Here is a 23,198-nt window from a genome sequence, read left to right as displayed (position 1 = left end):
TGATACAAAGATACAGGTTTTTATAGGCTACTGAATAAATGAATCCTACGTCATATGCACACAATAGTTTATACCACTAGTTTATGAGAAGCGCTACTGATTAACTTTCTCACGTATTCTTGAGGTGTTTACTTTTCTCCCCCTTCTAAGGACAGATGAGCCTATTATTTCTTATCTCAAGGGGAGTTGGAGATATGCTATGTGCAACACCATGGATACAGTTCCCATACTACCAGCTGGATATGAAGCTCATTATTGTTTTCATAACTGGTTACATTCTTCAGGTGTTCCCTATTAGTTCAACTTCAAGGCCATAGGCTCACATATTGCAAAACTGCAAGTTAACAGAAAAATGAATAATCTCTTCTAGCAAATAATATTTCTATACAAGTTACAATAAAATGGCTGAACAAAGGCCTTATGAGGCCTTAACAAAAAATCATATTTAACACTACTATAACATTAAAGCGGACCTGTCATCAAGCTCTTGAATTTTAGTTTTTGCTTCATTTTTATATTTATTACTTAATGTCATGTTAATTATGTTGTCAAAAAATGGGGAGAGAGCATTTTATTCAAAGCTCTGTTTAAAAAAAATGGGATGAGAGCATTTTATTCAAAGTGATGCTATCTTCTGGGCAGCAGTGTGGGTTTTCTCCCCTTATTACATATGCACCCGACCATCCTCCCCTTGTCACACAACCTCCCTCCCCCAGAGACACCTATCGTCTATGGTGTCCTCTGGAGGAGGGCCCTGGTCTTCAAATCACTGCTGCTCCATGTGGAAAGAAACTCTGAGAAAAGTGCTTGTGACTGCCCAATCTGGACAGGTGGCAGACTGAGATTCTCTCTCCAGCTTTGACTACCTGCTGCTGCTGTTGGTGTCTTAAGCTCTGTTGTTGCTTGGCCAGATCCTGGAATGTTGTGACCATGTTTGGAAAAGAGATATCTACTATTTACCTCTTGGAAAGCCAAACACTCTTGTTCTTCCTCCACAACATTAAAACAATAAATAGATCTATTTCCCCTAAACTAGCTCCCACATTTAATACAGAGACCCCACATTGCATTATTAGTCTCTACAACATATAATTGCTAATCCCAGCTTATATTAAATGCACCAACATTTAATAAAGGGTGCCACCATAATAAATTAATAGCTACCATCTGCTAATACTTTAAATGAAATTAACTTTAAAAGAACTAAATGAATAGTTATCACATACAGTTGCAGCAGGTTACTAACAGCTTCTGACTGTCAGCACCAAGTAAGCACTTTCCTTTTTAGTAGCACTGCCAAGGCGGTAGTCAAATATTTGCACAATCATAGCAGAAACCACCACAAACAACACAAAGCACATAAAATATATACAAATAGCACATTCTTTGCCCTGAGCAATTTCTACTATGATACACTTAATTTCCATAGTTGTAAGGACTCTTTCTTTCCATAATAGAAGTCTATATTGTGTACCTCTGTTTTTTACTTTAGTTCATCCTTCTCTCGTGTGTATATCTTATAGTCTCCTCTGCCCCCTTTCCTTATATCTGGCATTCCTTGTTTCATTACATACATCTGTCTGCTACCCCTGTGCCCATCCTCTTGTCTTGCCATGCATTGTATGTGATCCATTTGTCTTTCTATGTTTGCTTGTCTCAACTTGCTCTACCTTGCTTCCCGAAATTTGCCTCACATCTTCCCTTGTCTAATCCTGGTCTCATTTGCACACTTGCCCGCCTTTTGTCTCTCTTCTTCTGGAATTTTACCCCTTTTGTCTCCACATTCCTCTTCCCTCATTTCTGACCCTGTTTCTCCTGCCTGTTTACTTTATTATAACATCCTTGTCATTTCCATGACTCTCCTGCCCACTGTCCCCTTGTTTTGCAAGACATAAACAAGAAAATATGCTGCCCCTTGTCTGTTGTATTTCCCACTATCTCTTTACCTTGTCTTCCTTCATCTGTCATGCCTTATCTTTAGATTGCCCTTATGCCTGTATGTTCCCATTTCTCATATCTGTTTCTCTCTAATGTTTCTGACTCCTTATTCCATTCTTCTCTCCACCCTACATATCTCTTGTATGCTCCCCCTTACCTCATTGCTTAGTTATGTCTAGTTTATCTTGCCCTTGCCTATCATTTTACTTTGTATGTACCCTCTTTATTTCACTATCTGTGTTCAATCTCTACCCTTATAATGGCTGTCGAACTGCCCCCACGACCTCCTATTTGTGTTTTAATATTTGAATGAGGTCACCTTGTCGCAGTAGATGGTGATTATTTATTTAGTGTCTAAAGTATGCTCCAGTATTCTTGTGCTGTATAATTATTGGACCATGTCTGTTGTTGTCATTATGTGTTAATTTTCTCTGTTTTCCACCATCTTTACTCTTATCTGTCTCTGTCTCTGCATCAGTCTCTGGTCCTTGGAACCTTGTGCATGTGATAGAGAGCACTGAGTAAAGTTGACTTTGCCCTACTTGTTACTTTTTGTGAAACTCAGAGAGTGCTCCCCACACTTGTCCAGACCTCAATGTTTGGACAAGTGTGGGGAGCACTCTTTGTATTGTTCCATCGTATTGTATTGTTATTCATTTTTCATTGCATTACAAAGAGCCAGAGCCATAACTAGATATTTCAGTGCCTTGGGAAAGAGAGAACACTGGCACCACCCCTTCCCCCAATTTTAGTGGAAATAGATGCCACCTCTCAGAGGTGACGCACCGCTGGAGAGGTGTAGCCATCCTACAGTGTGGACATGTCTAGCTCTCTACAAACACAAGACCATTCTTCATCACTGTGCGGTAAACTCTTATCTATTCTTGTAGCTTTGACTAAAGAGATAGTTATTATTCACCTCCTGGAAAGTTGAGCAGTGAATGAACAATTTAGGCTCCCTCACCCTACCCCAACCAGACATTAAATCAGTAGTTTTTTTTGGTTAATAAACAGGCCTCTCTTCACCAAATCACCCCTATAATTTACTTGATAGCATTCCTATTTAATAAATATGCCTATTCCCCCCATGCAGCCCTGACATTAAATTAATAGCTCCCATGTTTAATAATTAGGTTTCCTTCCTCCTAACCAGCACAACATTAAATTAATAGTGTTTTCATTAAAAAAATAAGTCTCCTGCCTCCTAACCAGCTCCAACATTAAATTAATAGCATTACTGTTTAATAAACCAACATTCCCCCATCACCAGCTGCACCAACAGTAAATTAATAACATTCTCATTTAATAAACAGACATATCCCACCTCCACCAGCCATGACATTAAATTAATAGCAGTGCTTGTAGAGGGCTAGCCATGTAATAAAAATACACATTTCCCCATGTGCCCCAAAATAGCTTACAAATTTACCCCACATTTAATAGAGACTATTATTGATAATAAAGACATCATCTTCTTTTGAATATACTACTGATTTATTTTTTATAGTTAGATTTAATTACTTATTAGGTTTTATAGTATTTATGTGGCATATATTTAAGACAATCCCATCTTCTCTCCAACCAACAGTCCCTTGATTTCCCTCCTTGATCTTTCCAGCCCCCTCCAAACTGCTATTTTCTACAGCCACTTTTTTCCCCAATTTCTCCATCCTCCTTTTCCCCTTCTCTCTAGCACCCTCTCCAGCATGTTTTCTACAGCCCCCTCTCCCCTTTGTTTTCTTCATCCTACCCAGTGGCCCGATCGGCTGCTCCGATTGTGTTAAAGCACAATCAGAGCAGCCGGGCAGCACACTGTCCCTGCCTGTCTCTGCCAAACAGACCTGCACATAGTGTGCAGCCGCAGGCAGCCATAGGTGTCAAAAAGGGGGCGGGGTCTAAATCGCCCCCCCCCCCCTAAATCGCCCGCTCTACAATTACTTTCTAGATCCCCCCCTCATCCTACCTACCTTCCGCTTTCTTTCCAGCCCCTTCTCCAGCATATTTTTCTCCAGCTGTAGAGGGGCAGCATGCTTTCTCCAGCCCCTTCTTCAGCATGTTTTCTTCAGCCCCCTCTCCCCCCTGTTTTCTACATCATCCCCCCCCCTTCCTCCTCTCCAGCCCCCTCTCCAGCATGTTTTCTCCAACTCCCTTTCCAGCATGTTTTCTCCAGTCCCCTCTTCCCCATTTTCTCCAGCTCCTCTCTTTCATTATTTCATAAGTAATGTAATTAGCCTTTTTTTTTCTCACCTCTCTGCTGTTGCTTCTTTCTTCTTCGCCTGAGTACTCTCGGCTCCTCTCCACTGACAACACTGTGACGCCCCTTCATCAAATGCCGGGCACGTGTTGAAATGCTGTGGACCCCTATTTCAGCACCGCATTCATACATACCTGGAGCAGCATGGGCAAATAGCGGACGGCTGTTCTATTTATATACAATTTAAATTATTTCTATAACAAATACATTTTTTTAAACTTGTATATACTGCCCCTCTCTCTAATGCAATGGACATGGATTACTCTGCTTGGTGCAGCATTGGGGAACTTTCAATACTCTTTCACACTATCCTGCACTTACTTGATGGTAAGTGTGGAATAGAATGACAGCTATTTCCTTATTTTTCCACCAGAAGGCAGGAGAAAAATCAATAACAGTAACTTGGAAATCTTTTTATCAAGCAGTTTATGAATTATGAGTTAATACAAAATTTGGGTAAAATTACACTGGATATAAAGTATTTATACTTAAATCAGCTTCTATAAAACTAGTGGATGAAACAATTGATTGACGATAAAAAGTGGCTCGCAAGTGAAGCATGTACCAAGTGGGGGAGAATTATAAAGCAAATCACTGTTTTCAAGTAACATGTTTCATTATTCTTCAGATTAAAAGCAGTGATCCATTAAAAAGGTCCTAGATTCCTTTTATTTAGGATTTATATTGGACATGCCTGCTGCTCAGAAGTTTTTCTGCATTATCAAGATATGAAAATCCTTTACGGGTCAAGTATTTTAAGCTCACTCATCTATATATTTTATATGAATAATACAATAAATAAGGTCAGAAATACCTTTTAATCATGTACTTAGAGTCATAATGAATCTTCTATCAGTCACATTTGGCTTTGTAACAATTTGAAGATTAAAATGACGTTAAGTTGAACCACTTTTTTAGAGAGTGCAATTTCTTGCAATATACTCCACAGTGACCTTCTGAGCATGTCATGCATCACTTGTTAGCTCAGCAAATATCAGCATACAGAAGACAGACAAGCACCACAGAATTGTACAAAAAATAATGTACCTCTGATGAAGGCTCATGAGAATGACATAGAATATTTATGTGGATGGCATTTTGTTTCGTTCATGATCGTAGCTCTGTTTTGTCAAAATAGCATTTTTTTTTAAATTCCAACTTTTGTCTATCTGTGTTAATTCAAAGATTTATTATCTTCAGAGTGCCCTGTAGCCTTTTTGGATATCCAATGAGCGTTGCTCATGAGTTTTATAAGTGTTTCCAGTCTAGTATAAAACAAGGAAGATGGAATTATTCTTCAAGATAATCCAGGAGCCTGGTGCACTGCATTGCCCAGGGGCCCATAAAGTAGTTAAGGTGGCCCTGAATCCAACTGCAGCATGCCCAAGGGGTACGTAAAGCACATATAAATCTATGAGGCAAAGTCCACGCTATGTTATATTCATTTTTTTTCATATGTGGTGATACTATTAAAAATTCTGGAAGAGTGAACATCATTAAAGCATTGAAGGAAGAACACACACTTCAAAAAAATTAAGTATTTCATTGTTTATTATTGATCGTATTATTTTTTTTTCATTTTGTGTGAACACAATCAATAGTGCTGGAAACTCTACCTCTTAGTTTTATAAGTTAACAGCAGTCATCTGCCGAATGGATTTAAGACATGCCAAAATGAGCCAATAGATTTTTATTGGATAATTCTTAAGCATGCTCATCCTTTCGAAGCCTCACGGCTTTATTGAGCCAATTTGCCTAAATTGGCACCAAGTTTATGGTGTTTGCAGTCAGCATTAGTCTCATATGAGCAATTTTATCCTTCTGACATTTGCACATTACCTTGTAAATACAATATAAGAAAGCACAATCCCACAATGGTATTTAGATAGTGTCTAGAATGCTGCATTTAAATGCAGTACTTAGTATCTATCTTTCATTTCACAGTGTGGCAACCACAGATGATTCAAGTTCACTGAGATGCAATCGGGTAATCGCTGACATTACAGAGATGGGGGGTTGAACTCCCAAGCAGTATTTTATCCTGCACTACTAAAGTAGTTTTGACCTTTGACTTTCCTTCACTATTCCCGTGCCTACTGATTCTGTTTGTGCATCCTATAGACCTTGCCTTATCTGACCATTTTGTCTTTTATGCTACAGCCTGTAGTGCTCTGCCAACCACACTAAGGACCAGTTTAGTGAACTGCAAAGTGATTATTACATGCAGCCAAATTCATGCCTCTATCGGTGAGCCTTGGTGAGCACAGGTAGTAACTTAGACTCCGCACCACCACTCTCTGGCTGTGCCAATCCTAGCTGATGTTGTGTTCACAACCCCTCTCCTGTGAGATAGTTACCTTTACTGACAGGTTCAGAACTAGAGAAGGTTGTAATGGACTATTCATTAAAGGAGATAACAGAGGCTGACAGAGCTCATGCAAAGTAATAGAAAGCAGATGTGGTATGGCAGATGAAGACCTCAAGTTCTGATTGTTTCAGTGAAAATGAAGAATGTGGGGTTGCAGTAGGCTAAAGAGGAATGTTGAAGACACATTGCCTGATCTGATGAATCCGTGTCCTTTATGTCTCCCACTGTTGGTAAATAGAATCTTGAAAACTGTATCAGTCTGGAAATATAATAGTTTGAGGTCAATTTTGTGCCTTGATGCAAGTAGAGCAACATTTAATGTTCTATGCCCCAAAGGTCCGTAATAGTTACAAGTACATGAAAATGGTTTCTGCATAACATGGCAGCCTCTCTTGTCACCAGTTCTCAACTCCATTCATCATATGTGGTGAGCTAAACCTCTTTGAAAAGGTTACAGGACACAATGGAGTTGACATTCTTGCATCCTGTACCTTGTTGAATCTATTCCACTAACAAATACATACTGATCTGAGGGCAAATAGGGAAGCAACTTTCTTTTAGGCAGATGAATCCAATAAGGTGGCCACATAGGGACTCATCTAGGGGCATTTGATAGAAAGATGCACAGATGATAAAGCATATTTACATGCATATGCTCAGTTGGGCGCATCTCATGATGTGTCCAACTCTATAACACAAGCATATGGAGCAGGTTAACATCAGGAGCAACAAGGGTAGCATAGGAGATGTGGCTTGAATGTAGTAAATGCACAAAGTGCATTACATTACCCTATTTCTATACAATATAAAAATGCAGTGAACTTTTATATACACAAAAGAAAATAGCATCAAGATGGTGTTATTAATAAATGTGAAAATCGCATTTACCATATAAATATAATTAAATACAAATACAAATATATTAAATAAATAATGTTGCTTTTGGGATGGGTCTTACTACACAGGAGATCCTTAGGCAAAATACAAATGCAAAATACAAATTAAATTCAATTAAATTCAAAATGCAAAATACAAATTAAATTAAATTAAGTGAAATTAAATACCACAGTCCAAACTGAAATATCAGTTAAGTAATGTGAGTAGATGACCACAACTTCATGTAATACAGCAGCCAGACTAAGGAATTAAGTAATATCAGCTGGAGAGGTGAATTCATTCAGAGAAACTTAGTGCATACAGCTGCTGAGAGGTGCATGTACATCTGTGTCCAGGTCTGACTCAGTCGCAATTGCATGAATGTGCCTTTGTTGTGCTCAGCCTAGACTTGCCCATCCCTCACCTCTCCTGTTCCGACTCTCAAGTATTAAGAGTAACAAGTGTTAGATGCAACCAGTTCTGTATATTGACCTATGCATATGCCTTTTTTATTGCACATATGCAGTATGGAGATATGTGTTTTAATAAAACATCTGTACATCCAAGTATATATGAGGTCCTTTGTGCGAATGGTACAAAATACACAAAACAGTTTATTAAATGCCAGAGTGCCAAAATACACCAATCTCTCTTTTGAATGATGCCATGGGTCATAAAACTTCATGACAAGTTTGATATATCTTGTAGGAAGGGAGGAATTGCTACTGAGCTGGGTTTGGATTATTTGCATAAAATGACTACATAGTCTCGATTGGTTTTATTCATCTACTCTTGTTTGCATAACTTGGTACAATGAGATAGTTTAAAAAAATAACAAAACCTTGTAACATTTCTGCTAGAACAGCTTTGCAGAAAAGGAATTACAGATATCATAAAGAGTTTGTGGTAGAAACTGAAACTGTAAATAGCTAATCTGAAAATTATTTCTTTACTCACACTATATCCTGCTATGGATTCAATCCAGGTAATCTCTTTTCTTGAAAAATAGAAGGTAATATAAAGAATTCATCCTTGGCTATTACAGTCATATATTAAGGATTGTCACAGTAAAATTATTTTGGAACTATTCAATTGGGTTAACTCTGCTTACCTTTCCTACAGAAATGTATTTACTTGCTGATCTCATCATACCCATAGTTTTCTTGATCTCCATGTATTACTTTTGTATTTGTGTAATTGACCTTCAATAAATTGTGAAAATCTACTTCAAAATATAATCCATTAGCACAGGGTTTCCCAAACCCAGTCCTCAGGGCTCCCCAACAGTGCAGGTTTTCCATATCTCCTTGCTGGAGCACAGGTGTATTCATGACTGACTGACACATTGTAACAGATCCACAGGTGGTCCTAATTATGTCACATGTGATCCGGAAAACCTGCACTGTTGGGGAGCCCTGAGGACTGGGTTTGGGAAACCCTGCATAAAGCAGTTTAAGACCATGCCTTTATTTATTTTTCCCAAAAATCCTGCTTGGTCTAGCTTTATGTATATCTCAATTTATCCATGAGAGCAAAGGTACATCGAGACTGTATTTATTACATGTCATTTTAGAATGTTTTCATTACATTATTTGAAGTTTGCCTGAAATTGCACTTTTCTGGAAAGTGCAACTGCAAAGTGCAATGTATCCCATTTCAAATATAAATTGAAGCCCAGTTTTCGCCACCTCATCTAGGCAGGGCCAGATTAAGGGAATGGAGGCCCCTGGGCTAAGGGCCCCCCCCGCTGATCCGAGCCGCCTCCCCCGGCACTTACCTCCTTCTCCGGGGCGCTGTACACTCTTTACTGAGGAGATCTCGTGAGAGTGAGACTCACGAGATCTCCTCAGTAAGGAGAATACAGAGCACCGGGGAAGTACTGCAGTGAAAGTGCTCAGCAGCACTGATCGGGCTGGGGGCGCCCCCACCCCCCACCGATCAATACTGCTGCTGAGCACTTTCAAGGGCCCCCTGGATGCCAGAGGCCCCTGGGCTGTTGCCCAGTTAGCCCTATGGTTAATCCGGCCCTGCATCTAGGGACAATTGTCATTTTCCCAACTCCTCCCAGCACGTTGAAATTTTGGCTCATAAATCCATGTGCTTTCCAGTAAGAAGGAGGTGTAATTACACAAAAGTAAATGTGTGATGTCACAAAACAGCTTTTGTATGAAGAAATAATGTTGCTTTTGGGATGGGTCTTAGTACACAGGAGATCCTTAGGCAGAATTCTAAAAATTACGGCTTTTTTTCCTGTATGGTTTAGTCATTTTTAAGTAACATGGTCATTTAACAAAAGCCTAACACAGGTGATATCATAGATATATCGCATTAAACCACAGTCCCCATAATTCTCAATAGGGACATTGGTCTGGGCCAATTTAACAAGCACCAAAAAGCCTAGCTGTTTGGATCTTGACCCTGATGGCTAAGGCCATCTGAAGATAGCGTTAGCCATTCTGCCCTATGGGGATCATCGAAGGAGTGGGATCTTCGGATCATATGTATGCACTGTATTTTTTTTAAGTGGTCACTAGTATGTTCTTTGTATTCTACTTTAGTCATGTAATTGATCTCTACTATATAGTCTTCTCTAAAATGCACTACGTATTGTATATTGGTCATAAGATTGTTCTCTATAATTTCTATCTGTTACTGGAATAATCTCTGTTTGTGTAAATGTCTTAAGAATGCTCTCTGTATGATAAATTGGTCAATAAGATAAGAAAATAAATAAACCTTCGCTCGGTATATCCCATATTATATTTGTAACCAGCTGCATGGCAATATAAATTCCCATATCTGTATTCAAAACAAAAAGAAAAAAGTTGTTGGCAGTGCTTATCCTTAACACTGCATATTTGTGTGTATCTAGCAATATGAAAATATGAGGTATTAATTTATATTTTGATCAAAATGATATAAGCATATTCTTGTAAGGTTCTAACAAGAAAAAAGACACATCAGCATTGCTTGGAAATGCAATTTTAATTTGACCATTATTCTTTATGTATTTATTTACACATTCTTTGAATAAATGATTCTGCATTTTATTGGCTTAAAATAGCGTGGTGTTCCTAGCTAAAGAGAATGGCAAGTGATTGGACATAAATCAATCATGTACAGATTCTCCAAGTCACATTGAATCACATGCTGTCCACTTCAGCCCAAGATACATAAGTCTGTGAAAATGAATTCATCCCACTGTATTAAATCCAGCACTCATCTTTTTAATTCAGGCATTGGTAAAACTTTATAAAATTAAGATGACTGTTTCTGATAATATTGGGCCTGATTCTTTAAGGATCTTAACTGAAGAAACTTCTTATTTTAGTCTCCTGGACAAAACCATGTTACAATGCAAGGGGTGCAAATTAGCATTCTGCTTTGGACATAAGTTAAATACTGACTTTTTTTTCATGTAGCACACAAATATCTTTAAATTTCAGTGTACAAATAAGCTATCAAGTATTTGTGTGCTACATGAAAAAACAGTCAGTATTTAACTTATGTACAAAACAGAATGCTAATTTGCACCACTTGCATTGTAACATGGTTTTGTCCAGGAGACTGAAATAAGAAGTTTCTTCAGTTAAGATCCTTAATGAATCAGGCCCATTGTCTTTAATTATACTCCGGACTAAAAAATGTTAACAAGCCTTCAAAGATGTTTTCTACTACTGAAATCAAACATATAGGTCTATTATTACAAGTTTTACTCCTTTTTAAATTTTGGCTCCATATCTTCTGTTTTATCAAGCCACAAAAAACCGAACCTTTAAATATTAAGTATATGTTAGCAGTAGATTCCAGACAATTTACATGAGTGTTTTAAATGGTACTTGGTACTTTTTGTTCATTGTTCTGTATGGTTTCACCCTGTATAGTCTACTGTTTGTACTGTGTGCGGCGCTGCGGAAACCTTGTGGCGCCTAACAAATAAATGATAATAATAATAATAATAATAAAATGTAATAAGATGTTTTTATTAAAGAGCAAAACTTATAAGCTGCAACTTACACTGCAGCAACACACATCTCTGCCACTTTCTAGATTTCTGTCCTGCATTTTTTCATCATTTATTAGCAACTCAACAAACACATACAATACAGTAGTTGTGATTTATGTACAAATATTGTTTTCCAAGCTTGGGTCTTGAAGTGGTATCAGTCTCACAGTAGATGAACACAATCACATAATGTTCACTAGGTCAGTATTGTTAGGCGTTTGTTTCTCCAACATCTGGCATAACTAAATCACCTCTAAACCATATGCAGAAACATATTCGGCCTCTGTAGATCATAGCACAGCTGGTACTTGCTTTCTGTAAGACCTGGATACTGCAATATCCCCTAATTTAACCAAGTAACTACTTGTTGCATTGTTGTCACTGGAGTCACCAGTCCATCCTGTGTCAACATAGACAGTGAGTTTAAGGTAATATTCTGCTGATATCTTCAGATTCATGTCTTGAGTCTATTTAAGTTATTGCAGTATTGCATGGCTCTTTGGACTGCTTTCCAACCTCTTCGGCAAGGCATGCTCACAAAATTACATAGAATTCCCATCGCAGCTGCAATATTTCTCCATACAAGGCCATGATTCAAGTCTGAATGCAATATGCATGCAACTTGTGGTTAAAAAAAGAGCACATAAATTAAACGTATTTCAGATCCATCTCAAGAGGAGTATTCATTTGAATTTGGGTGTAAGCATGCTCTACCTAAACATTAAGTGACATGGTTTTACAGACAGAACAGAGTGCAGTATACTCTCTATATACACTCTTCTATAAGAACATATAACATTTTTTTTTATAAAATAAAGAACAACACTTAACAGTATAATCATTAATAAGAAATATGTCTGTTAAATTTCGTTCACACTTTTTTACATTAAATACTTAAATCAAGATGTTATTAGCGCATACTGTACATACAAGGGTCCTGAGTCCTTAAGGAAAGCAAAGCGAAAAAAAGGAGTAACTTTGCCCCTTGGAAAAACCATTTTGCATTGGAGTAGGAGGGAAATTTAAAATGTGGGGACAGATTTATATTTGGGGTAGGGCATGTCCTAGATCAACTTTAACTTTCAGTGTAAACATAAAGCTATCAAGTATTTGTGTGCTACAAGTTTTTTTCTTACATGCAAAATATTAAACTAATTTGCACCCCTTGCATTGTAACATTTATCCAGTATCAAATTTACTCCCTTTATTTGCTTTGCTCTCCTTAATGACTGAGGCCCAATAAGTTTTTATGGTTTATTTTAGTTACATACACATGTTCTTGTGATATGCGTATGTGTACTTTTCCAAACCTACACTATGTTGTGCCAGTTATCGCTGTCAGTCGGCACTTACACTTGCCCTGTAGTTGGTGGAAATGATACGGCTGAAACAAGCATACTTAAGAGAAACCGTGGGCTTGAATCGGCCGCAACTGTGCCAGAACGTCCTCAGCACAGGCTTACTGTACATTGCCTATGTTCATCCACCCTTGCCCACCCCCATTGCGTCCTTGTAGTAGTTGTAGGCAGTTGTGTCATTTGCATTTGGGCATGAACTGCATGCAAATGTGTTCATTGGTGTTAGGTCTGTTTTGGATCATGTGCAGAAATATTTCACGCAAGACATGGCATACAAACGGACAGGCGTCCAAACCTGAATCAGGCCTGTAGTTGTTACCTAGTACAACAATTTCCTCACCACTTGCCTGTATCCCTATCATCTGCTCTTTCCAATTTTATGTAGACTGTCTCTATCAGTGTTGACACACTTTTGCTTTTGTCATCCCAAACTAGTTCCCAGGTAGTATGTCCCATCTCCCAGGTCCTTAACTTCAAAATGTTAATTCAGAATTTTTCTTAACATTGCTATTTCTTTGTCTTCCTTGTGAGACATGATCAGATCATGTACACAGCAAGTTCAAACATTTTACATCTTTAGAAACATGGATCATGTGCACCCTTCCTAGAATAAAACCTTGTTCATCATAGAGTTCCATGCTCTGGATGATTGCTTGAATTCATAAGTGATCTCTATAACTTTTAAACCCGGTGCTCTTCTACTTTTCTTTCATGTCCTTCAGGTTATGGCACGAGTAACTCCTCCTCAATGTCTCCATTCCGGAAAGCTGTTTTGATGTTGAACGGCTGCCATCAAGGGGGTACATGGAGTACAGCTGTATGGGGCCCAACAGCAGAGGGACGCCCCACCTGCCCTGGGCCCAAACAAATTTATTAGGGGTGGGGGCCACTGCAGGGAATTAAGGGGAGGTAGCAGGCACCATTTCTAGGCAGCAGCTGAGTCTGATAAGTGAGAGTTGATATGGAGACAACTCTGCACATAATTAAGAATGCGTCAGTGAGCCCAATTGTATTCAGCATGTCTCCCCCCTGCTCCCAAAATGTCAGTGCCCCACAGTTGCCGCTATTTGCTCCAGTCCCAGCCCTTAATAACGTCACAGCGCTGTCAATAGAGAGGAGCCGAAAGGAGACAGGAAAAAACCACAGAGAGGTAAATAAACTACTGCATGGGTGGGGGGCAGATGTTGGGTAGAGAAAAATTTAAAAATGAAGGTGGGGTGAGGGGAGAGACGAAAGGAGGGGAGCCTTGCCTGCTACATTTTTACTGGGCCCTGCAATTTTTGGTGGCAGCACTGGTTGTGATGTCTCACATTCATCTTCCTTATGGCTGCCATTGAAATTTGGTGACATCCCAGGCCTGGAGTTGGTTATGTTACTTGATTTCCTTATGAGCAGCATGGTGACATGCTGGGACCATAGGTTTGATTCCGTCCCATGCCCAATCTATGTGTAGTTTGTATGTTTTCCCCATGTTTGAGTTGGTTTCCTCTGGGTGCTCCAGTTTACCCCCACAGTCCAAAAACATACTGGTAGGTTAATTGACTGCTGACAAAAAAAGACATTCGTGCATGTTTGTGTAGTAGGGAATTTAGATTATATTTTATTAACTAAAAAAGTTTTATTCAGTTTTGTAAGGTTTTCAAATAAGGGTACAACAAACAGAAAAGGTAAGGGAAGACGTCAAATTGGGAGTAGGGGAATGAGGGGCACATAGTGGGTAAAGAACACAACAGTAGGTCATAAAAAATTATTGCACATCTGTAAGTACTGAGAATGGTCTATAAATTTGCAGTTGCACATTTACACTTCAAACCTCCTAGACTAGTATATATGAAATGAGGACATTCTGGCAATACAGCACTTATACTGGAGTCAGGGAATTTAGATTTTAAACTACAATGGGTCAATGAATGTGGCTGATAAAATACAGTGTACAGTGCTGAATAACATGGTGGTGCTGTATAAAGAAGCTTTAATAACAATAATCCACAGCTGCAGCCTTTATCAATCCTTCAACGAATGTAGCTTGGACTGTGGTACTGTGTGAACCATGTAGGACTGCTCTTGTTCCACCATGTGAATCTTCTAACTGAGATAAAACTGTTACTACTGTCTTTCCTACTTTGGTAGCTGGATTGACGAATTTGATGCCAATGTCACTTTTCTTGTTTTTTTCTGTTTGAGCGCTTTGCTTAGCCTGAAATACTTGTGAAATGTCTTAAATTCGAGTAACACATGAATAACTTATGTTCATTAGTATCATGTTGGTGTCTTGGTGAAAATTTCTGTACTTGGCTCAGTGTAGTCTACCAGTATGTATTTCTTTGCATGAGCATCCTACTTGGTACACTTTTCTTATGGAATTTGTCTTATGGTTTTCCTGTTCAACTCTTCATATGGAGTTTTCTTTTCTGACTTACTGGGTAAGCAATTTTGGAAATAACAGGTTGCTATGATTGCTCCACCCCAGTATGTCATTGTTATATTTGCATTCACTTTTGGAGAGAGTACAGTTATTTCTCTGTCTGCTACATCAATATTTTGGATGGTTTGTGTGGTGCTCTTGTTTGGAATACAATAATTTTCTTTAAATAATGAATTATGTTTTGCCACTTGTGTGTTCAATTCCGTAGTTTGCTCATAGCGTCCCTCATGGATGCTTTTGTACACCAAATGTATGCAGAAAAGATGTATATAAAAAAAGTCTTACTTATATATGCTTGTTGAGTTGGAAGTATCACAAGATGCATAAATCTAAAAAATAGCAGTATTTGCACAAAGCGTGTATCAGGAATAAAAGCGTGCATACTTTTGCCAAACAACGCAGCTTGACAGTGTTAGTAATAAAAGCTAAAGTCACATTACCCTATTTGTATGCAATATAATGATGTAATGAAATGTCATATACAGAAGAGAGAATAGTGTCTTGAATGGAATAGTTGCATTTTCCATGTTAAATATACGCACCTCCACATCCATTGTTTGACCCTTAAAAAAATCAAATGGTAATCCTGCAATAGTCCAAATGGAAATGACAAATATGTTATGCGAATAGACGGCCAAAAGTTGATCTAATATAACTTAGCTGCTACCCTAATGAATTAGGTGCTATCATCTGAAAAGGTAAATCAGCTAATTAGAAGGCGCTTTAGAATGCTGCTGATGGTCATTATAAGCCCTCTAGTACCTGCAAGAGATAAACCTGCTGAGAGGTATATCTGGGTATGTGTTCATGACTTGTTATGTTATGTTACAATTGAACATGCCCTTACTATATTCAGCTTATGTTTGGGCGTCCTGCACATGCTTGTTCACTCTCTCCAGGTGCAAGGTGACAGAACTCTGTGATACACAAAAATCTACATACGGACACATTTTTTGTTTGCATATGCAGGAAAGAATTGTGTATCTGACACAGAAAAAAAATAGTGAATGACCAACTTATGTATTCTGCCAAATATGTTGCTTACTTGAACAAGATATTCTTCAACTGTACCTAGTATGTCATCCTGTCTGTGAACAGGTAGACTACTATGTATCTTGACTGATCATCGATGTGAGAAAATAATTCTTCCTTCCGGCTTTCTCTATGCTCATTGGTCTACACATGTTTTATGGACCACACACTGCCTGTATGAAGAAAGACTACCTTGGCAGGAATAGAGAGACCCCAATGTCTTCAGTGTCCCAATTGTGTGCACTTAGCTCCTGCCCTCATACAGACAGCATGTTGTTCATCAGCAACTTGCAGACATCTACTTATTTTTTATTGTTCTTATGACCATGGAAAACTTCTAAGGACCCCATGAAAGCTATATTCTGCATTAATATTTAAGTTATTAAATTTCATCCAAAACAAAATTTTGAGTTTTGGGTAGATTTAGGCAGTAATAATGTCTTCATTAACATATACCAAGAGTTAACTCCACCCATGAGGCTTTCACATTAGCACTAAAGTCATCAATTGTTAAATACTACTTTCTATTCGGTATATGAGTGGGTATACTTGTACTTTATATTATGTCTGTTAAGTGATGGTTCAATGTCAGCACCAGGATTGACAGATTGACAAGTAACTATAATGTGGAGGTAGGATAAGCAGTCAGGTTGCAGCAAACAGAGCAGGAGATAGTAAAATAAAATAAAAAAATAATTTTATCACAAAATTGGAAAGCACATGTTTAAAATAACCTTTCCTGTTTAGTTAATATTTATGGGGAGACACTATTGCTTCTGCAATTTGAAATGAATCATTCATATATATGTATTTTTGTGAATATACATATAGCATAATGCTTTACCCCCCAAAAATAATGATGTTCGTTATGTAATATTGAACTAACAATTGGGCATTGGTACAGTGGCTTTTTAGAATGCATGCATTTTAGACAATTAAAATGTAAATAGATAATTATCGAGACAATTGTATTATTAACATAATGAAATCTGGCACAATGTAAGGTTTGTATGCCAAAAAATACTAATGGGCAACTTATCAAGTGAATTATTAGCTTCTATTTGAAGACAGCCAGCAGTCACCGAACAGGAATTACATTTTTGATTTAACTGTTCATATAGTAGTACCTAGAATTTTCATTTGAACTTGCTTTTATTTAATGGATGTGCATATCTGAGTCACAGTATATGTGGACCATACTTGCTTGGCTTTTAAACATCTGAAATATGGGGTACTGATTAAAATGCAATGTGTGTTGTTAAGCATAATGACTAATTTACATTGACTTGTCTGTTTATTCATTTTTAGATGTCGCTGGCTTGCATTTCTGTTTTTCTTACATCGTTTGTTTTTACTGCTTTTAGGAAAATAAAAGCCATTAGGCAAATGTGACCTGCATTTATCTCTGCAACTGGAGCCATAGAAGCAAAAAAACCACAGAAACTCAAAATATGGATGGTTTAATTGAACAGAACAGTGTTCTTATGCATAATAAAATCACAGAAGCCGGTAAAAGAAATGGTTTAATCAACACAAGAAATTTAATGGCGGAAAATAAAGATGGAATGGTGTCTGTTTATCCGACTCCTCAATATCAAAGTCACATTGTTGGAAGTATTTCACCTCAGACTGGCATAGACAACATTAAAAATGACCCTGTTCAACAACTCTTGGATCCTAACATGTTACAGCAGACTGTAGAGTCTCACTATCGTCCCAACATCATTCTGTATTCTGAGAATGTCTTACGCTCTTGGGGTGACAATGTGAGCACCGAGTGCTGTGAAACCACATTTATTGAAGATAGATCACCAACCAAAGACAGTCTTGATTACCCAGATAGCAAGTTCATTGACCTTTCCTCTGAAGACATCAAAATTCATACTCTTTCTTATGATGTGGAAGAGGAGGAAGAATTTCAAGAGCTAGAGGTTAGTCTCAACCAGATGATCGCTGATAAAAAAAATAATGTGATCATTTTGGAAGAGTACTTAAAATTACATTACTAAGCTACAGAATGGTGTTTAGACTTTAAATGTCCTTTACTTGTGCTTAAGTCGGATGTGTTTGTTTTAAGGGTACCGTGGCTTTACCAGCCAACGCAGAAGACTTTGTAATTAAAGGTAAGGATTCTTGTTTAGAATGTTAAAGGGAATAATACTGAAATTATTTAATTTGAAATCATTATAGATGTTGCATGGGTCTTTATAGCAAGAACATTTCCAAATTTGAAAATATTTGTCCAAAAGATATTACTAGGCTATATTGCCCTAATAGTATGACCACATGTATCCAGTGAAGTCTGAATATTATTTTATTACACTTTAGTAGCACAATATCGATTTGTGACATAATTTATCCAAATCTAACATCCGACTGGAAATTGTTTGCTAGAGTTAAACATCATGATTTATCAGAGTCAAAGTAGCACGATTAGAGAATATGAGAAGTGATGTGTGCTTGATAAGTGATGCACGATGGATGACTTGTTGATGATTGATCAGTGATGACAGTATGATGAGTGATGTTTGATCATACTTCACATTGTTGTGTTGAACTGATGTTTTTACTATTTAAAATGTAATTTGAAAGACTAGGACCCAGTACAATACATTGTAACTTGTGAAATTCATAATTTACCAATAGAGAGTGACTCTTTAAATACAATATATGATACAGGGTAAGAGAAGTGTGTACTTTAAAAAAAAAAAAAAGATCAGTGAAACTTCATTAAGTTTCATTGATGATTTGCTTTTTGACCTAAAAATAATGAGTGAAAGATTATGTACTGAAGTAATTTCACTACATACATGCTTTTACCCAGTAAAACATGAAGTGATGAAGCATCATGAAATGTCAGGTATCATACTTGCGCATCAATCATCACTCATCAAGTGTTTTCTTATCATACTTGCTTGACCCTGATAAATGATGATGCCATAATTGGAGACCTTACAGTAGAATTACCAATGTCAACTCTCATAACAGTACTAATGCAGATACTATGAATATTCAGAGACATACATTTCTTTGTGTAGATTAACAGGTTACGGTGTCAAATCACAAATCATGTAAGCACCAAGACATGAAAGATATGTTAACAGTTAATGCTTTCTTATAGCCAACATATCTGTATGACTGCATCAGTACATATGCTTTCCTCTAGAGTAAACATAGCAGAATAAAATTCAGATGGAAATTAAATGAGTTGGCTACATGGAAAATTATATTTTACTTGAAGTGCAGCTTATAAAGATCAAGTCTTGGAAATTGGCACAGCAGATATTTATTAACAGTGCATCAGGGAAACAAGTGCTGCCTCTGCTTGCTTCAGCTTCTACCCACAAATAATATATCTGCAGAAAGTACTTTTTACTCATTAAGATCAACAATGTGCTCAAAATTAGTCACGTGCCACAGGTGAACAGGCAAGAGAAAGAAATTTCATATAGATTTATACACAGCACCTTGCAAAAGAACATTGATCTTTTTATTTCGAAGCACTGAAGCTCAAAAATATTTTTAATTTAACTTTGTTTTATGTTACAAAACCATTTTAATGAAAAAAAACATGCTTTTTGCATAAGTTTTTACCCCCCCCCCCCCTCCCTCATTAGATTTTTGGCGTTTATCTGTGGCTTGGAAATTTAACACTGTCACTACAAAAAAAACACATTCTGAGTTTCATCACTTCAAAATAAAAATCACAATTAATTCAGTGTAGGATTTGTCATTCTGTGAAAAGAGAGATTTGGTACTGCTCCAATAGACAGGTCATTTCAGAATTATAATAATAGTAAGGGTTTTTCTGTCAAAGAATTTAAGAACTGTATGTCGACCTCTGTTATCTATCTCTTGGAATGCGCATGTGGTCTAAAATATGTGGGAAAAACAAAAAGACCACTTAAATTAGGTATCCAAGAGCACATTAGGAATATTAAGAATAGAATAGCAAGTCATTCTGTTTCAAAGCATTTTCTGGAGAGACATCTATCTGACCCACAATCAGTGAAATCTATGGCTATAGAACATGTTGTACTAGGTCCCTTAGCTGGGGATCTACAGAATCGGTTATCACAGCGTGAAATGATTTGGATTTATGAATTAAGTACTTTAAAACTGTGAGGCCTTAACAAGACTTATGAAATAGCCCCATTTTTATGAGATATGAGGATAATTATTGGGTATTTTTCATCTAATTATTACATTTGATAGTTTTTATGCTATGTCTATGTTTGTTATGTATATTTCATAATATAATATTCTTTTCATTTTAACTACTATTGGTATGTGTAATAACTTGTTATCATTTATTATATAATATTTTGTTCTTCTCACATTCAAGTGTGTTAAGGTTTTTGAGTTTGTGTTCCTATTTTTGTGTTTTTATAATTTATATAGGAACTTTAGAGAATTATCTAATATTATAATCTGGTTATAGCGATTCATTCATAGGCTCATGTGACAGTAGAGGTTGTATCACTGTTTACTAAAATTAGTACGGAAGTACTGTTATGTGTGCCGATCGGCGCGTGCGCAGATGAGTATTTATCGGCATTCTCTGCGCATGCGCAAAATGGCGTGGTCAAATCGTGGTCCGCAGGAGCAAAATGGCGCTGCGCACTATAAAGAAGATTGAGATATGAGTGTATAGTTTAATAGCTCCTCCTGATAAAGTCTACTATTATATTAGACAAAACGCGCTGATGTTTTCCATATATGCTCATTGTATATCAGAGACCTGTCTGGGATTTATTGTCTCTGTGTATGGGGACTGTTATGCATTACCCAGGTTACATCTTTGCCAGGATTCAGCACACTGTGGAGTACAACTCTCAAATAAGCTCAATATATTTATATAAATGTGAGTGTGATAACCACATGTTTTTTATGTGTATTACTTTTTCATGAGAAATTACTACAATATGTTGGCTTTTTTCTTATATGTCCGAGATGAACAGTTAACATAGGAGGAGTACAGGACTGTTTGCAGATAAGCTCTAAAGCCTGTACTTTTGGTACGCATATATACCTTTGGGCGGGTTTGGTGTGCATGTTGGAGGATTTTGCACCAATTATGGTTTCATGGTCAAGTCATTTCTGATCACTTTGGCTCTGTGTCTGCTATGAGGTGTTGAAATATTTTGGATAAAGAACCTCAACACACTTGAGATTCTTTATTGTTTGGTATGCACAACTCAGTTGTGTAAGATATTGGATGATGACCTTATGATACTATACTACTTTTGCGCCCCATCCCTTTCTCTCTACATATATGTATATATATATATAAATATATATAAATATATATATATATATATATATATATATATATATATATATATTTATTTGGAATGTTTTGAACAGCTCTTAATTCTCAAGTACATTACCTACTGTACATGTCCGTACACTTCTCTTTTCTTCCGTTTTACTATTTCTTGAAACCTTGCTGTATATATTTTTAATCCTTTATTGAATCACACAAATGTTTGTATTTTAGTTCAATATATATGGAATAGTGTGCCTACTGCTGCACATTATAAGATTAGGCATGATCATAATTTATCTGTAAAATGTCACACTACAGCACTGTACAGTCGGAATAACAAAGCATACAAAGCATACAAAAATAACTCCTATATAAAAAAAACAGAACAAGTTCATATAAGGTTGATAAAGAAGGTACTGACATGAGACTGAGGAAAGAGGGGACCTGGTTGTGTGAGCTAGAGGGCATCACCAAGGACATCAATGACTATATTAAGGTATAAGGCAGTAGACTCAGTGTTTATATACAGGGCACATAGATGCTTAATGACTTCTAAAATATTTTTTTCTTTCATGTAGACAGTTGTACTTAACCTATGTGTCAGGGCTCAAACATAGGCTACAAAGCTATTTAGCGTAGACCCCATGACTTTCTCTGTACTTACAACTAATATGAAAACTACTAATCATGTTTTACTATGACTGCATATGTCTCAAATTCCTATTCATTTCTTTTTTTTTTACAACAATATACTTTATTTGTACTCAACAATAAACTCATTAAAATGAGTAAAAATTTATCATCATCATCATCATTTATTTATATAGCGCCACTAATTCCGCAGCGCTGTACAGAGAACTCATTCACATCAGTCCCTGCCCCATTGGAGCTTACAGTCTAAATTCCCTAATATAGACACACACTCACACAGACAGGCAGAGAGGGAGAGACTAGGATCAATTTTGATAGCAGCCAATTAACCTACCAGTATGTTTTTGGAGTATGGGAAGAAACCGTAGCACCTGGAGGAAACCCACACAAACACGGGGAGAACATACAAACTCCTCACAGATAAGGCCATGGTCGGGAATTGAACTCATGACCCCAGTGCTGTAAGGCAGAAGTGCTAACCACTAGACCACTGTGCTCAATGAAAGGGTTCCATAATGGAAAATTTTTATTATAGACATAGATATGACAATCACCTTGTACAAGCAATGTGTTTGTTCGAAACTAAAACTTGCGTTTTACAAATAGTAAAGTTCCTAACATTTTTAAGCTGAGGAACCTTTGGATACATTGTTAAATTATTATTAATTTTCATTAATTTACATTTATGTTAAATAATTTTTTGGAGAACTCTATCATTTACACCCCATACCTTACTTACCTGAGGTCTAGTAATCACAAAGTTTAAGGCCACTTCCCCGGATGTCATGCGCACCAGTTGCCATTGTACTGGCTCCTGCACGTTCACACTGGCAGTGTTTTGTCAGTACCCAATATGATACCTGTCTGAAAAAAGACGTGTGTTAATGTAAGTCAAGCAAAAGAACGTCTACCAACATCAATCTTAAATCCTTGTGTCCAAAAGCATTATAAACAGCGTTCAGGCAGAGCACTGCTAGGACCATTTAATAACATGTAATTCATAGCAACCAATCAGATTTCA

General features: G+C 37.2%; 1 protein-coding gene and 1 long non-coding RNA gene across 4 annotated transcripts in view; one reads left to right on the top strand and one right to left on the bottom strand.

The window, feature by feature from the left end:
- SYNDIG1 (synapse differentiation inducing 1) overlaps nt 1-23,198 on the top strand; it is a 283,421-nt gene that overhangs the window by 109,917 nt on the left and 150,306 nt on the right. For all 3 annotated transcript variants that reach the window (XM_075203789.1, XM_075203790.1, XM_075203792.1), the window contains exon 2: nt 17,622-18,188. In XM_075203789.1, the coding sequence (XP_075059890.1) occupies nt 17,709-18,188 (480 nt within the window). In that variant the 5' untranslated portion in view covers nt 17,622-17,708. The remainder of the gene's footprint in view (nt 1-17,621; nt 18,189-23,198) is intronic.
- LOC142144673 (uncharacterized) overlaps nt 17,702-23,198 on the bottom strand; it is a 28,775-nt gene continuing 23,278 nt past the window's right edge. The window contains exons 2-3 of the long non-coding RNA XR_012689770.1: nt 22,917-23,041; nt 17,702-18,210 (exon numbers count right to left, since the gene is read on the bottom strand). This is a non-coding gene — a long non-coding RNA (uncharacterized LOC142144673). The remainder of the gene's footprint in view (nt 18,211-22,916; nt 23,042-23,198) is intronic.

This window comes from Mixophyes fleayi, chromosome 3 (genome assembly GCF_038048845.1).
Source record: "Mixophyes fleayi isolate aMixFle1 chromosome 3, aMixFle1.hap1, whole genome shotgun sequence".
In the NCBI taxonomy this organism is placed as follows: Eukaryota; Metazoa; Chordata; class Amphibia; order Anura; family Limnodynastidae; genus Mixophyes; species Mixophyes fleayi.
The sequence above is the reverse complement of the archived record's forward strand: the minus strand, read 5'-3'. Positions and strand labels throughout refer to the sequence as shown.